General features: G+C 44.8%; 1 protein-coding gene across 2 annotated transcripts; it reads left to right on the top strand.

Moving 5' to 3' along the window:
- The first annotated feature begins 687 nt into the window (after positions 1-687).
- On the top strand, positions 688-6,524 carry LOC137304062 (peptidyl-prolyl cis-trans isomerase-like). Of its 2 annotated transcripts, none has more exons than XM_067972495.1 (6): positions 688-890; positions 5,257-5,287; positions 5,372-5,460; positions 5,544-5,640; positions 6,167-6,242; positions 6,333-6,524. In XM_067972495.1, exons 1-6 carry the CDS (start codon positions 816-818, stop codon positions 6,466-6,468), a joined length of 504 nt encoding a protein of 167 aa, XP_067828596.1. In that variant the 5' UTR covers positions 688-815; the 3' UTR covers positions 6,469-6,524. The 2 variants fall into 2 exon arrangements, with proteins under 2 accessions (XP_067828596.1, XP_067828595.1); XM_067972494.1 differs by lacking the exon at positions 688-890 and adding an exon at positions 2,317-2,524.
- Positions 6,525-16,107: the final 9,583 nt, after the last annotated feature.

The raw sequence follows: 16,107 nt of genomic DNA, 5'->3' as shown, positions 1-16,107 counted from the left end.
TTATAGCCCCGCCCTCTAGATGACTGACAGCGTCTACTGATTATAGCCCCGCCCTCTCAATGACTGACAGCGCATGCTGATTATAACCCCGCCCTCTAGATGACTGACAGCGCATGCTGATTGTAGCCCCGCCCTCTTGATGACTGACAGCGAATGCTGATTATAGCCCCGCCCTCTCGATGACTGACAGCGAATGCCGATTATAGCCACGCCCTCTTGATGACTGACAGCGAATGCTGATTACAGCCACGCCCTCTCGATGACTGACAGCAAATGCCGATTATAGCCCCGCCCTCTCGATGACTGACAGCGCATGCTGATTATAGCCCCGCCCTCTCGATGACTGACAGCGAATGCTGATTATAGCCCCGCCCTCTCGATGACTGACAGCGAATGCTGATTATAACCCCGCCCTCTAGATGACTGACAGCGCATGCTGATTATAGCCCCGCCTTCTCGATGACTGACAGCGCATGCTGATTATAGCCCCGCCCTATCGATGACTGACAGCGCATGCTGATTATAGCCCCGCCCTCTCGATGACTGACAGCGAATGCTGATTATAGCCCCGCCCTCTCGATGACTGACAGCGAATGCTGATTATAACCCCGCCCTCTAGATGACTGACAGCGCATGCTGATTATAGCCCCGCCCTCTCGATGACTGACAGCTAACGGTCGTGATCGCCCCGCCCTGCGGTGGGACCAACAGCTCGGTCCGACCCTCCCTGCCAGCGGGTTTCTCTCAGTCGCCGCTTTTTCCGTTACCGCACAGATTCGCTTCGCTTCACTTCAGAGAGACTCCCCCGCGGCACGATGGCGAACACGAACCCACGGGTGTACATGGACATCACGGAAGCGGGAAAGCCCCTTGGGCGGATCGTGATGATGGTGAGTGGTGCTGCTTTGTGTGGAGGAATTTTCCCCCGACCAACGTGACGACTGGAGCGGACCCGCCAGCTGGGCTTGTCGACCGGCTTTCGGGAGCTGGCCGCCGGCGGACCGTTTTCCGCGGGATGGAGGCGCGGCGCGGGGGCGCGGGGCCCAAACTGGCCTCCAGCGGCCATGTGCGCGTGCGCGGGGCTGAATAGCTGGGGGAATGAGTCGAGCAACAAACTTGGGTTTTTTAAAAAATAAAACCCCCACCGGGAATGCAACATAAAACTTACTAATGCAACCAGACTAGGTTGCAAAAACTACTATAAAACCCAACAGTCCGCTGTAAAATACCACGCTGCCCATAAAGACTTTTAAAAAAATGCGTCAGTGTTTCTGCAGAAAATGCTGGAAATACTCAACAAGTCAGGCAGCATCTGTGGAGAATTAAACTTTTTTTTTTAGCGTTTCAGGTCGATGAGCTGCCGTCAGAAGAGCGGTGTTCGTTCGTTCTGTCAGCATCTGCTGATTTTTTTTTTAAAAACACTTTTTTTTTGCTGCCTGCAGTAAGTCGAGCGGGAGTCATCTCCCAATACCCCAACGTTGCATTTTGTGCGAAAAAGTGGTAGGAGAGACACTAGAACACCCCGAATGTGTGTTTTATTTTGTGCACGTGTAAGGGTGCACAAAGATTGTGGACGGCGCGCTGCATTTAATCCCACGCTTGGCGGTTCAGAGCATTTTTTGCATTGGCGCTAAAACTTTTGAGGGATCAAAAGAAATAGGGGAGGGGGGGGGGTGCTTGCAAGTATAAAAAGATCCTCCAAGTTAAAGAAACCAATCCCCAGGCCCTAAAGTCTTCATTTTATTTGTTCGGCACACTATCTGTTTTGTCTCCTACATTTTAACAGCTAGCTTAGGCGTAGCTAGCAGCCGATTTAGAGTCCACCCGCTTTTCCTTTCCAATTGCCGACAATGGAAACGAGCGCATCTGGCTTGGCTGCGATTCCCTTGTGGTCAAATAGCCTGAAAACAACCCAGTCTCCGCTCACACGCAGAATGGCGATTTGGCTGCGGTACCACGCCCAACATGAGTCCGTGCCGACATTCGGGGGGAAAAAAAACCAAGGCAGGAGATGAACCTCAGCAACTATTTTCCAGCATCCGCAGTATCTTGCTTTTGCTAAACTGATTTAAACTTGTGCAGCTGTTTATTGCACAGGATTATGCATCGAATCGGTTTAGATTTTTTAAAAGCCGAATGGTCGATACTGTGAAACATATATTTGCAAGAGCTGCAGTTTGATTTGCATTCTGCCTCAGGCGGTGCGAAGAGCCGGAAAACAGGAGGCGATTCTGCAGCTTGCGGTGCCGCCGCCGCCGCCGCGCTCTGTGATTGACAGCTCGGGGTTCAGGGTCCCTGCCGGCCGGCCGCATGCGCAGTGTGCAGCGCGGTGCCCGCTGATACAATGTTTCCGCGCGTGGCCCGATACTTTCCCCAGTGTTGCAAAGGCACCGAGAGGCTGCACAGAGTGCGGCCCGCAGCTATCGCCGGGCTGAGAAGCCGCAGCGCGATGGCCGCGAAGAAGCCGCAGGTTTACATGGAGATTTCCGCGGACGGCGAGCCCCTGGGCCGGATCACAATGGAGGTGAGTTGCGGTTCCTGGACGCTTCGGACCAGGCCCCAGTTTATCACGTGGAATGTGCGTTCCCACTTGAGTGAGCAACTTTTATGCAATTGATCTAAAACTCTGGGTGTGGGAAAATAATATCGGGCATTACGAAATCCGGTGGAATATATCTGCATCAAATTGATGGTGAACATATGAACTATGGGGGAAATCTTACCGGCGATGGCGGTCACTTTTGCTAGACGAAAAAAGACCCCGGCGCATCTAGTTGACCGTCTACCATCTCAGTGGTCGCATGATACAACGGTGATGAAATTGTTGACTAATAGCAATCAATCTCTTACCAATTACTCTGCAACAGGCTCAAACATGACACCAAGAAGACTCCAGTAGTGGAGAGCTTTGGGAACCTTCAATTTTGTGCAATTAGGCTTTTTGAATTTGGAATTTTGACTTCTGTTGTCGTATTTGAAGGCCAACAGTTCTTTGACCTGTAGCTTGTAAAACAGTTCTGCATGGAGTCTACACGACAGAAACAGGCCATTTGATCCTGGGCTTTATAAATAGAGGCATAGAGTACAAAAGCAAGGAAGTCATGATGAACCTTTTATAAAACACTGGTTCAACCAAAATAAAAACGGGCCATTCAGCCCAACTGGCCAATGCCAGTGTTTATGCTCCACAAGAGCCTCTTCCCACCCTACTTCATCTAACCCTATCAGCATATTCCCTTCTCCGTCGTGCCTATCTAGCTTCCCTTTAAATGCATCTATGCTATTTGCTTTAACTAGTCTTTGTGGTGGCACATTCCACATTCTTACCACTTTGGGTAAAAAAAAAGTTTTTCCTGAATTCCCTATTGGATTTATTAGCGACTGTCTTATATTTTTGACCTCTAGTTTTGGACACCCCTATCCAACAAGTGGAAATGTTTTCTTTGCCTACCCTATCAAACCCCTTCATTATCAGGTCATGGTACATTGGCGAGACCATGCAGACACTCTGACAACGGATGAACGGACACCGCGCAACAATCGCCAGACAGGAGGGTTCCTTCCCAGTCAGGGAACACTTCAGCAGTCAAGGACATTCAGCCACCGATCTTCGGGTAAGCGTTCTCCAAGGCGGCCTTCGAGACACACGACAACGCAAAATCGTCAAGCAGAAATTGATAGCCAAGTTCCACACCCATGAGGACGGCCTCAACCGGGATCTTGGGTTCATGTCACGCTATACGTAACCCCACCAGCGGAAAAAAAGTTTCTGTTTTTAATACAACGGGTCATTCTCTCTCTCTTCCTTTCGGATGTTTCTCTCTCTCTCTCTGTCTTTTGTTCTAGCCGTTTGTATATTCGGTGGTCCTGTATGTAATGTCTCTCTGTCTGAACACTTTGATTGCCTTGACAACGGGCGGTTGGAAAGATTATCTGTAATCACCAGGCATTGTTCTCTGACTATAAATGCGGTAACCTTCAAGAAATCAAACACTTCACCTGACGAGGGAGAAAGCCTCCGAAAGCTTGTGATTTTCAAATAAAACTGTTGGACTATAACCTGGTGTTGTAAGATTCCTTACATTTGTCAACCCCAGTCCATCACCGGCATCTCCACATCAAGCAGTATGTGGCCTCTTTATTTTTCCTACCAAAGATAGCTCAATTTTTTCCCCCCATTTTCTGACTTTGGTCATTAATTATGAAGGTTCAGTGCACTGGTTCATTTTTCCAAAAGCCGCCAATTAGTCATGTATCTTGTTTTAGTGTGTTTTTTAAAATGCTTTTTTTTTGCATCATTGTTTTAGGACTCATCGTGGAAGGCTGCTGCGTGCGCATGTTCCTCACTTACTGTGCTTTTGTGATTTTATGGCAGTATGTGAGTTCAGTCTTGTGGTGTCTACATTGTGGATCAACAGAAAATAGCAGGAAAAGTGTTCATTCCCATACAGGAAGTTTTTTTTTCTTTGTCTTTCTTCTCCCATACAGGAAGTGGTGTGAAAAAATCTGTGAACCAGGGAGCTATTTACTTTGCACAGTAGTTGCAAAGAAATAACCGGACCCTTTCCTGTGTAGTAGCATGGATGCAAAAAGCCTGGAGTCACCAATGAAATGATCTAGATGCTGAAATGGGGGGGGGTGTCTGTTGGGGTCTTTGTGGATGGGAGAATTAGGATTGACTGTCCTATCTCATTTGTAATTACCATGTGACTGAAGCACTTGATGATTGAACTGATGGTCTTTATACAGAATTTGGTAGGTTGGTAAGTAGAAGCAGCAGGGGTTTCATATAACTGAGACTTTGGGTGCTTGAATGTCACCTTTCAATGGTTCATTAGGTGGAGAAGGCGAGCCAGGTATCATTAGCGTATAGGTGGAAGTTTACCCCACCTTTTACTAATAAAAAAAAATCCTGCCATGATACCACTAGTTTCCATTGGATAGCTGGCACTGTCTTTCTGAAATTAGGGTTCCCCAGACTGTTGATATTTGCAAGGAACCCGGGAGTATGTTAGGGATTTCCCCACACACAGTTTGAAAATCACTGGATGCTTATTGAGCAGGTATGTGATAAAATGACCTGTATACTGTCAATTTTTACAGTTAGTCTGTATGAAACTTGTTCATGTGTAGGTGTTTTAGGTTTTAAAAGTCTTCATACAATGTTTGAATAGTGATTACCTCTGTAAAGCTGCAGTGTTTTTATTATTGTCCATGATGGATATACTGAAGCTGTGTACTGCTTGTCTCTTTCAGCTCAGAGCTGATTTGGTCCCAAAGACTGCAGGTAAGTCCCATGAACTGACTGATGAGTTGGTGAAAGTTTCAGTTGTTTAGATGTGTGGTCTTACTCTGAATTGCTTTGTTGCAGAAAACTTCCGTGCCTTGTGCACAGGTGAGAAGGGTTTTGGTTACAAGGGCTCAACATTCCACAGAATCATTCCCCGCTTCATGTGCCAGGTAAAGGACAATGTTATTTTGGGAATAGCTCTGTTCTTGTTTCAGTAGATGACAAATGACATGTTCAACTTTTAATTGTACAGGGTGGTGACTTCACAGCGAACAACGGCACAGGTGGAAAGTCCATCTACGGTAACAAGTTTAAGGATGAGAACTTTGAACTGAAGCACACAGGAGCTGGTAAATAAGATGCTTGGCATATTTGTATTGGTGCTTTTCAGGGTTGAGGTGGTGAGAGTAGAGGAGGTAGATGAAGGGAGTGTTGGAGAGAAGGAAGTGAGAGGATTTATTCGGTGTTTACATGAGAAGCACAAGTATTGTAAAAAGCAAAAATATTCATCAACCTGAATTTTGATTAGCAAACAAAAGCAATTGTTGAATTTAAATCTGTACTTATAAGAACAAATCTGGGCCTATGTGCTATCAATAAGGGAGAAAAATAGGAGTTTGTTACTTGGGTTTATTGATTTCAAAATCCTCCTGTTATATTTCTACCCACTTTCAAAATCTACCTGCAAACCTATCTCGCTAACCTTCAGTCATCTCTCAACTACCACTTGGTGTCTGACTCTGTTCTTTCTCCTGGGCCTAGATGTGCATTTTAACATTTCACTACATTAAAGGCACTATATAAGTGTGAGTTATACAGAAGATCAAGCTGAACACATTTCGGAAATGTTTACCTTTTGGCGTCTTACTATTGCAGGTATCCTGTCTATGGCCAATGCTGGGCCAGATACGAATGGATCCCAGTTTTTTATTTGCACTGTGAAAACTGATTGGTAAGTATATGGTGACTTAGTATTTTCTCCTTTTGCAAATATTCACCGCAGCATTTGTTGGTTACTAATATCTGTTGTTGAACCTTGTAGGTTGGATGGGAAGCATGTTGTATTTGGTTCGGTGGTAGAGGGGAGTGATGTCGTGACCAAGATGGAGAAGTTGGGCAACGACGAGGGCCGTCCCAAAAGGGTGGTTACTATCGCTGACTGTGGACAGCTGGCCTAATTTGTTTGTGAATGGAATTATACAACTTAAATAAAATTTAATTACTTGCAGTTCCAGTCTTGTTTTGCACTGTAGTATTTTTTTTAAACACCTAATTGCTTTATACCACTTGTATTCCCCCAGCTGAGTTCAACTAAAGTGCCACAAACTTGCAAATCTCCTTGGGACCGTCTCTTGAAGGTTTCTCTCCAGAATTTTAAAATTCATTGCCCGGGATATAGGTGTCACTAGCACGGGCAGCATTTATTGCCCATCCAGGTTATCCTTGAGAAGATGGTGAGTCTTCAACCGATATAGTCGATGTGGTGAAGGTACTCCCACAGTGTTGTTGGATAGGGAATTTCAGGATTTTGACCCAGCTACTATGAAGGAACGGCAATATATGTCCAAGTCAGGATGGTGTATGACTTGTGGGGAAACTTAGAGGTGATGGTGTTTCCATACACCTGCTGCCCATGTCCTAGGTGTTGGAGATCTCTGGTTTGGGAGTTACCATTGAAGAAGTCTTAGTGCGTTGCAGTGCATCCTGTCGATAATACATACTGCAGCCATGGTGTGCCAGTAGTGGAGGGAGTGGATATTTAAGGTGATGGAGGGGCAGTGAAGCAGGCTGCTTTATCCTGGATGATGTTGAGCTTGTGTTGCAGCTGCCCCCATGCAGACAAGTGGAGAGTATTCCATCACGCTCCTGATTTGTACTTGTAGGTGGCGGAAAAGCTTCGGGGAGTCAGGAGGTGACCCACTCACTGCTGAATACCCAGCCTCTGACCTGCTCTGGTAGCCACAGCATTTATGTGGCTGGTCCACTTGAGTTTTTGATCAATGGTGATCCCCCCCCCCCTCCCCAGATGTTGATGGTGGGGGATTCAGCAATGGTAATACCATTGAATGTCATGGGGAGTGGGGTGTTAGACTATTGTTAGAGATGGTCAGTGCCTGGTATTTGTGTGAAGCCAATGTTACTTGCCACTTACCAGCCCAAGCCTGGATGTTGTCCAAGTCTTGTTGCTTGCGGGCATGGACTGCTTCATTATCTGAAGAATTGTGAATGTCGCTGAATACTGCAATCATTGGTGAACTTCTGAAATGATGGTGGTCATTAATGAATCAGCTGAAGATAGTTGGGCCTCGGACACTGCCCCAAGGAGCTCTTGCAACAATGTCCTGTGGCTGAGATGATTGGTCTCCACCAACCACAACCATCTTTGTTTGTGCCAGGTATGACTCCAGCCACTGGAGAGATTACCCTCTGATCCCCATTGACTTCTGTTTTACTGGGGCTCCTTGGTGCCACACCCTGAATGCTGGCTTGATGTCAAATGCAGCTACTCTGACCTCACCTCTGGAATTCAGCTCTTTTGTCCATGCTTGGAGCAAGGCTGTAATGAGGTCAAGCCGATTGATCCTGACTGAACCCAATCTGCACATTGGTTGGTTCACCTGGCAGAACCCAAACTGAGCTTACTCACCAGCTTATTGATGAGTAAGTGCCACTTAATAGCACTGTTGACACCTCTTTCCATCACTTTGCTGATGATTGAGAGTGGGCTGACTGGATGGTAATTGACAGAGTTGGATTTGTCCTTTTTGTGGATCTTGGGTGGTTTTCCACATTGTCTGGTAGATGCCAGTGTTGCAGCTGTACTGGAACAGCTTGACTCGAGGCATGCCTAGTTCTGGAGCACAAGTCTTCAGCACTACTGCCGGAATGTTGTCGAGACCTGTCGCCTTTGCTATGGTCCAGTGCTCTCAGTCCTTTGTTGACATTGAATGGAGTGAATCGAATTGGCCGAAGGCTGGCATTTCTGAAGGTGGGGACCTCTCGAGGATGCTGAGAAGGATCATCCACTTGGCACTTCTGGCTGAAGGTGGTTGTGAATGCTACAGCCTGTGCACTATGTGGTCTTAAGTCTCGGCTGGATTTAAATCCAGGTCCCAGAGGTAAATGCCTGGTGTTCAACACCATTCACCACCCAGTCTTTCACTATCAGCTTCTGTTCTGAACACTATACCTGTTTCTGGTTTGATGATGGAACCAACATTTTGGCTACTGGATCCAAGTCTTTGTGACAGTTGCAGTTGATCCTTTGCTTTCCCAGTGCCATGATTATTTTGGGTAGGCGGATGACGTCCCTGGACTCTGGTGGTAGAAGCTCGAACCAAATATTCTTTTATTGGAGTAGGAGCTGGTGTAATGGTGGATACAAACACTGAGATGGTCCAATAGGATTGGAGGAATAGACAGTGGAGGCAAAGTCACGCGGCCAGGAGAGATTTGTGTATGGGGAGAGATGGATTTTCTAGTGTATGCAGTTTAATTTTTTTGTTTTGGTTGGGGGAGGGTGCTTTCATTTGGTTTTTTGGTGGGGGGGGGCTCACATTTTTAATGTAATTATGTCGTCCATTTACTGAATGTGGCCCCCTGATCCAAAAGGTTACACATCCATGACTTACATTACTGTGCATGAACTGAGGCCCTCTATTTTCCACGGTGGTCTATCAGGTAGTTCAAGCCCATTAGTCTGGGAGCTTCACTCAGGTCTCCATTGGTAAGTGCTCCTTGTTGTAGTACAGCACATACAGATCAGAAACATTCAGGTTTGATCCCTGTTCTATGCTCAGCTGATTTCCAGCAGTGGGTTTGATGCAGTTGACTTAAGAGGATGAAATCAACCACGTTTCTTGCTGCTGATCTGACGAGGACTGGACATTGCTCAGATCTGGTGATCCCAGGTTCAATAGATCAACGACGTTTGCTGTCTAGGTTTAAATTTGACGAATGGGCACTTGAGCCAAGTACCAGACGGGTCCTGGCATATGGAATTTTATCCCAGCATCTTCAGTACAGGAGGGGAAAAAAACTGATGGGACTGTCACTGGACCAGACTCTGAATTTGAGTGTTTCCAAACTAACTAGAGCACAATGGTGCTCTCAACAAATACTTTGGGACTTGTGATCACTGCAGCACAACTCCCTGCTTATTAGCTTGGATGCTACTGTGTTTTGTGTGGATTTTCCAATCGGGATTATGTAAATGGATTTCATTAGTTTAAATGGTTTAATGCAGGCTCTAAAATTATCCAGATAGGAAAAACCAGAGTGGTTGAGTTCCTCAATAATGGAAAGCACTGTAGAGACTTGTTTATCCAGATAGCGATGGGTTTGATAATTTCAGAGTGATGTCTATTGCTGCAGAGAGACATGCATGGAAACTTTTATAATCCTCACGGGAACAAATATTTTTGCATCTACTTCCCCCAGTGACACTCAGACTCCAGCAATGATGAATGAAGAAGCTTTCATTTCCTGTCTTGTAGGCCCTGTCTGCATTCTTCAATTGCAAGTATAATTTGTGAAGAACCTGCTCAGCTGCCCCAGCAGTAGTTGAGGATATGTCCTATAAACAGATATTGGGTTCCTTGTGGTATTAGTAATGCAATGTCTGCTTTCTCAGGGGAAAATAATTAACCGTAGTAGCCCAGGAGAGGTGGTGTTCTCCATTGAAGAACACTTGTATGACATTAGAAAGGCTTTGTCTTCAGTGATCGTCTCTGTGAACCTGTGCTTACTTCTACAGTGATGTGGAGATGCCGGTGATGGACTGGGGTTGACAATTGTAAACAATTTTACAACACCAAGTTATAGTCCAACAAATTTATTTTAAATTCCACAAGCTTTCGGAGGCTTCCTCCTTCGTCAGGTGACTGGTGATTTCCACACTGTTCACCTGACGAAGGAGGAAGCCTCTGAAAGCTTGTGGAATTTAAAATAAATTTGTTGGACTATAACTTGGTGGTGTAAAATTGTTTACAATTACTTCTACAGTGTGAGAAGGATGCTTCTTTTTAAATAATGCCCAAGATACTACAAGGCAGGTAACCTATATTTTCTTTCCTAATATAGCACATTATTTCCCCCATCCTCCCCTGAAAGTGATGTTAGCTCTCTGGTACCTCAGGTCCGTTACTGTTCTTCACTGGTAAGAACAGTGAGACAGGAAGCTATTCATTCAACTGGTGATGTGACAGCTGTTCCTGGTCCTCTCCTCGCCCATCGTCTACCTGTGCACTTTCTAGTGAGTTATTGTATAGCAGTGAGGAACAGAAGCCTTCAGTGATTGTTTATTTCCATCATGCTGCTCCAACCGTGCTAAGAACAGTTGTGTTAGTCCTCCTGTACTGTGGCTGGGGCAACCTAATTTAGTAGATACCTGTTCTGTATCACACCTAGAATTGTATTTACCCTTGGAGAAAATCAGCAGCTGTGAATGGTAGTGGAGGTCAGGAATTGGGGGATTTTAATTGCCCAAGTTAGCTTGTACATTTAAGGTGTATGTGTCTTTGCTATGAACCACTGTAGATGTGAAAAATCTCACTTTCTTACCACTTTGGGTGACAGTACTGTAATGAAAAGATGTAAAGATTGCCACTAGGTGGCAGCAAAATCCAGTACACCAGATACACATGCTAGCCCTGTCTTTTGAGAATCATAACAATACATTCATACTGAAGACACTGATGATGACTCTGGGATTTCTATTTAGATTAAACTAAACTATTTGACTGTCTTCAGAATTAATTTTAGCTTAATCATTTCCCCCTAACCCTTGAAAACAATGTTCCAAAATAAGCTCCCATTTCTCCCAGTGTTCTCTTACATTTCCAACGCAGAACACAATGTGGAATCCCACCCCCCCGCTATTCTTTCTGCTTCTCCCACTCTCAGGAACAGAAGAGGTTGGCGCTCTAGCTCTGTTCGGTCCTGACTTGGCAGATGCAAACACCAGATCTGAATTTTCCTAAACCGCACTCCTGTGCTAAGATCAGTTGTGTTACACCCCCAAGTCACTTTTTTAAAGAAGTAAATGCAGTTCTGTGAAGATTTAGCTGAGAATAAATGGACTCTTCAGCCATCATGTAATGGGGTTGAAAAATCAAGATACAGCACATAGGGTGAAGAGGACCAGCTGAAAGATGGAAGACCAATGGTTTGTAACCAGCGGAAAGGTACAGTACAAAAACAAATAAGACACTAACTAAAATATGACTTTTCTTCTGCCATCTCCTAATTCTGTGGGACAGGGAGTGACTTATGGTTACTAAGGATCTACTCACCCTCTGTTACCGTGTCCGTGTCCACTATCTACGTGTGAGTCTTGGCCATGAGTGTCACCTGGCTATTGGCGTATCGGGGGCCATCGCAACCAAACCTGCCCCCCTCCTCCTCATTTGCCATTATACATACGACCTTTTTGAAGCGGTTTGCTGGGTTGTGATCAGATGTAGGAATCCCAGGTGATTTCCCACCTCAGTCACCTGGTGGTGCTAGGGGTGGTTCTAATGCCTGCTACTGCCACGTCAGCTGGTTTGCCTGGCTCTGAGATGCATATTTTATAGTTTTCGTGATGTTGGTTGGCCATGAATAGTCTAATCTAACAAAATGATGGATAATCGGAGGCCTGATGCCAGGCTATATTATACATAGTCCATGTTTTGGTAACTATTCTTGCCATTCACTTTATGCCCCACTTAGAACTTTCTTTTCAAGCACATTAAGGATTGTCACATGTTGGGATTTTTGATTTCGAAGCCTGTGTACAGAATGACGTTTCACACATACCCAATTAGTTTGAGACAATGCGATTCGTTAACACTTTCCAGAAAGGAAATTGGATATAATATTAAAGCATGTTGGGGGTAGCTGCAGATTTAGTTTGCAGTTTGACTGGCCAATTGCAAGGCAGAGTTCTCTGTGGAAGTGGGAGGTCTGGCCCTTAGCTTCCTGTTTCTAGTTGGAAGTCAGTCTACAGAACCCTGACAGAGGCTGAGAACTCCCTTTTCTATATTTTAGTGCCATTTAATTTCGGGGATTTGTTAAATCAGTAAAATTAGATCAGCTGCTAATGTATAGTATGATGTGGAGATGCCGGTGATGGACTGGGGTTGACAATTGTAAACAATTTTACAACACCAAGTTATAGTCCAGCAATTTTATTTTAAATTCACAAGCTTTCGGAGATTTTCTCCTTCCTCAGGCAAATTTTCTCCTTCCTCAGACAACATTTGCCTGAGGAAGGAGAAAATCTCCGAAAGCTTGTGAATTTAAAATAAAATTGCTGGACTATAACTTGGTGTTGTAAAATTGTTTACAAATGTATAGTATGGCATACTTTGTTATTTTCTGCATTATGAAATAGATTGAAATTCACTGTACACTTTATTCTCGTTCATACGTTTATGTAAAATAAATAAATATATGGTTTGCAGTTGGCTTCAACTCACTATAGAGTGTGTATGAGCCCATCTTCTACAGGACAAGAGAAGCAATGTATGAGATTACAGCATCCAGTGCACACAATGACAACCCAAGTCACCCAATAGAATGCCTGAATATTGGAGAGTAAAGATAAACTGATCATAGCCTAACATTAGTAGTAGGGAAAATGCTAGAATCTATTATAAAGGATGTGATAACAGGACACTTAGAGAATAATAATAGGTTTTGGCAGAGTCAACATGGATTTATGAAAGGGAAATCATGTTTGACAAACTTATTGGAGTTCTTTGAGGATATAACTAGCGGAATAGATAAGGGGGAGCCAGTGGATGTGATGTATTTGGATTTTCAGAAGGCTCTCGATAAGGTCCCACACAGGAGGTTGGTGATCAAAGTTAGAGCAGATGGAATTGGGGGTAATATACTGGCATGGATTGATAATTGGTTAACAGACAGAAAACAGAGAGTAGGAATAAACGGGTCTTTTTCAAGTTGGCAGACTGTGACTAGTGGATCAGTGCTTGGGCCCCAGCTATTCACAATCTATTTCAATGATTTGGATGAGGGGACCAAATGTAATATTTCCAAGTTTGCTGATGACACAGAACTAGGTGGGAATGTGAGTTGTGAGGAGGATGCAAAGAGGCTTCAAGGGGATATAGACAGGCAGATGGATTGTAATGTGGAAAAGTGTTATGTTATCCACTTTGGTAGGAAAAACAGAAATGCAAAGTATTTTCTAAATGGTAAGAGATTGGGAAATGTTGATGTTCAAAAGGACCTGGGTGTCCTTGTACGTGAGTCACTGAAAGCAAACATGCAGGTGCAGCAAGCAATTAGGAAAGCAAATGGTATGTTGGCCTTTATAACAAGAGGATGAGAGTACAGGAATAAAGATGTCTTACTGCAATTATATAGGGCCTTGGTGAGACTGTACCTGGAGTATTGTGTACAATTTTGGTCTCCTTACCTAAGAAAGGATACACTTGCCATAGAGGGAGTGCAACGAAGGTTCACCAGACTGATTCCTGGGATGGCGGGATTGTCGTATGAGGAGATATTGAGTAGACTGGGCCTGTATTCTCTAGAGTTTAGAAGAATGAGAGGTGATCTCATTGAAACATATAAAATCCTTACAGGGCTCGACGGGTAGATGCAGGGAGGATGTTTCCCCTGGCTGGGGAGTCTAGAACCAGGGGTCACAGTCTCAGAATAAGGGGTAGGCCATTTAGGACTGAGATGAGGAGAAATTCCTTCACTGAGGGTGGTGAATCTTTGGAATTCTCAACCCCAGAGGGCTGTGGAGGCTTAGTCATTGAGTACAGAGATCGATAAATTTCTAGATATTAAAGGCATCAAGGGATATGGGGATCGTGCAGGAAAATGGCGTTGAGGTGGAAGATCAGCCATGATCTTGTTGAATGGCGGAGCAGGCTCGAGGGGCCGAATGGCCTACCCCTGCTCCTGTTTCGTATGTTCTTGTGTTCATAGGTTCAAACCAGTGCTGCTGAACCCGGAAGAACATCTTGAGCAGAACCGAAATTTGTTTCCAATTTTGCACGCCACAGTGGGCATTTTCACCCGCCAAGTGTGCATAGCAGAAATTTGGGCGCACACTGCCCGTGATACCCAGCCATTAATTTAAATGATCAGAAAATCATTCACAGCCCAAGTTTCCAATATGCACTGCCCAGAAACACTTACAAGAACGGCAAACAATAATAACTCTTCCTTTAGGCTAATTATTATTCAAATAGGCCTTGAACACTGATATTTTGGAAGGGGTGCTGAAAGAGCGGCAGATACCGGGAGCAGGGGGGACAGGGCGCCACTGATTACCGGTAGCAGGTGGGATGATTTTTGTGTCACAGTTTTTTTGATGGGCTTTTTGGAGTGGTTTGCAGTGGCCCCTTTCAGAATCACCTACGGGGCTTCTTAGTGGCCAGTTCCACAAGGCGGAGTGTGCAGAGTGGAAATTGTATCAGGGCCCGACAGACAGCGTATTAAATATTTTTTAAAAGTTCCAGCCTGTTTCGACTGGAACGCTGGCTCCCCATTTCTAGACCCACTCGAAAATCGAATTGGGCGGACCTCGGGTGGCCACTGAGCGGTTAAAAAGAAAGACAGACTTGCGTTTATACAGCGCCTTTCATGACCTCAGGATGTCCCAAAGCGCTTTACAGCCAATGAAGTACTTTTGAAGTGTAGTCACTGTTGTAATGTTGGAAACGCGGCAGCCAATTTACGCACAGCAAGGTCCCACAAACAGCAATGAGATAATGACCAGATAATCTGTTTTTGTGATGTTGGTTGAGGGATGAAGATTGGCCAGGACACCGGGAGAGCTCCCCTGCTTTTCTTCAAAATCATACCATGGGATCTTTTACATACGCCTAAGAGGGCAGACCGGGCCTCGGTTTAACATCTCATCTGAAAGATGGCACCTCCGACAGTGCAGCACTCCCCCAGTACTGCACCGGAGTGTCAGCCTAGATTATGTGCTCAAGTCTCTGGATTGGGGCTTGAACTGTGCTGCCTCAGTTTTACATCTCCCGGCTCCGCAGCCTGTATTGCAGAGAAACACCTGTCTCCAATGAGTTCTACTTCTCAAATTGCTGTAAGTTTTGCTATTTAACTAAATAATATAAAATCAAAGTAATACGTAAAATTCATGATGGAACATATGGCTTTAAAACAGCTGTTGAATTATGTCTGCCCTGGTCCAATTTTCCCCTGCGCTGTAATCCTACTTCATATGAAGACCACATTTGGTCTTGATTCTCTGTGTGCATTGCCATGGGTGATTAACTAATGGACTTGATCACAAGGGAGGAAGGAAGTGAAAATGCAAAGAGGATCCAGGACATGGACATTGCTGGTTAAATGGCTTTTAATAAGTAATGCTTAATTTATTATATTTGTTGGCACTCAAGATGGTTGAAGAGGATAAGTCGTTTTGAAAGCATGTAGGAGAGCTGGAGAATTAATACCCACCTGCTAAATCAGTATTCAGCAGCTAAAATGGCATTAAATATTCATTGACTCTGCACACCCTGCAGGGAACCAAGCTTGAAGAGACCCCTGATCAGAGAGAGGGCTATAACAGTGTAGCACTAATTCTCCAACCAATGGTCCCTTGAAAGCATAGCTCCCTACTGGGAGTGCCTGATGTGTGGATATACACTTTGCTGTAATTAATGGGTATCAAACAGGCATGAAGGTTGGTGGACTTTGCAATAGCTCTGTACTTGGCACCAGAAATGGGAAGGATCTCGTTTAGCTTTAGTTTCTGCTTTGTGTTGAGGAGAATTGCAGTGCAAGCCTCTAATTATTGATATTTTCTCCCTTTCACGCAGACTTGT

This window comes from Heptranchias perlo, chromosome 36, assembly GCF_035084215.1.
Source record: "Heptranchias perlo isolate sHepPer1 chromosome 36, sHepPer1.hap1, whole genome shotgun sequence".
NCBI lineage: Eukaryota > Metazoa > Chordata > Chondrichthyes > Hexanchiformes > Hexanchidae > Heptranchias > Heptranchias perlo.
The sequence above is the reverse complement of the archived record's forward strand: the minus strand, read 5'-3'. Positions and strand labels throughout refer to the sequence as shown.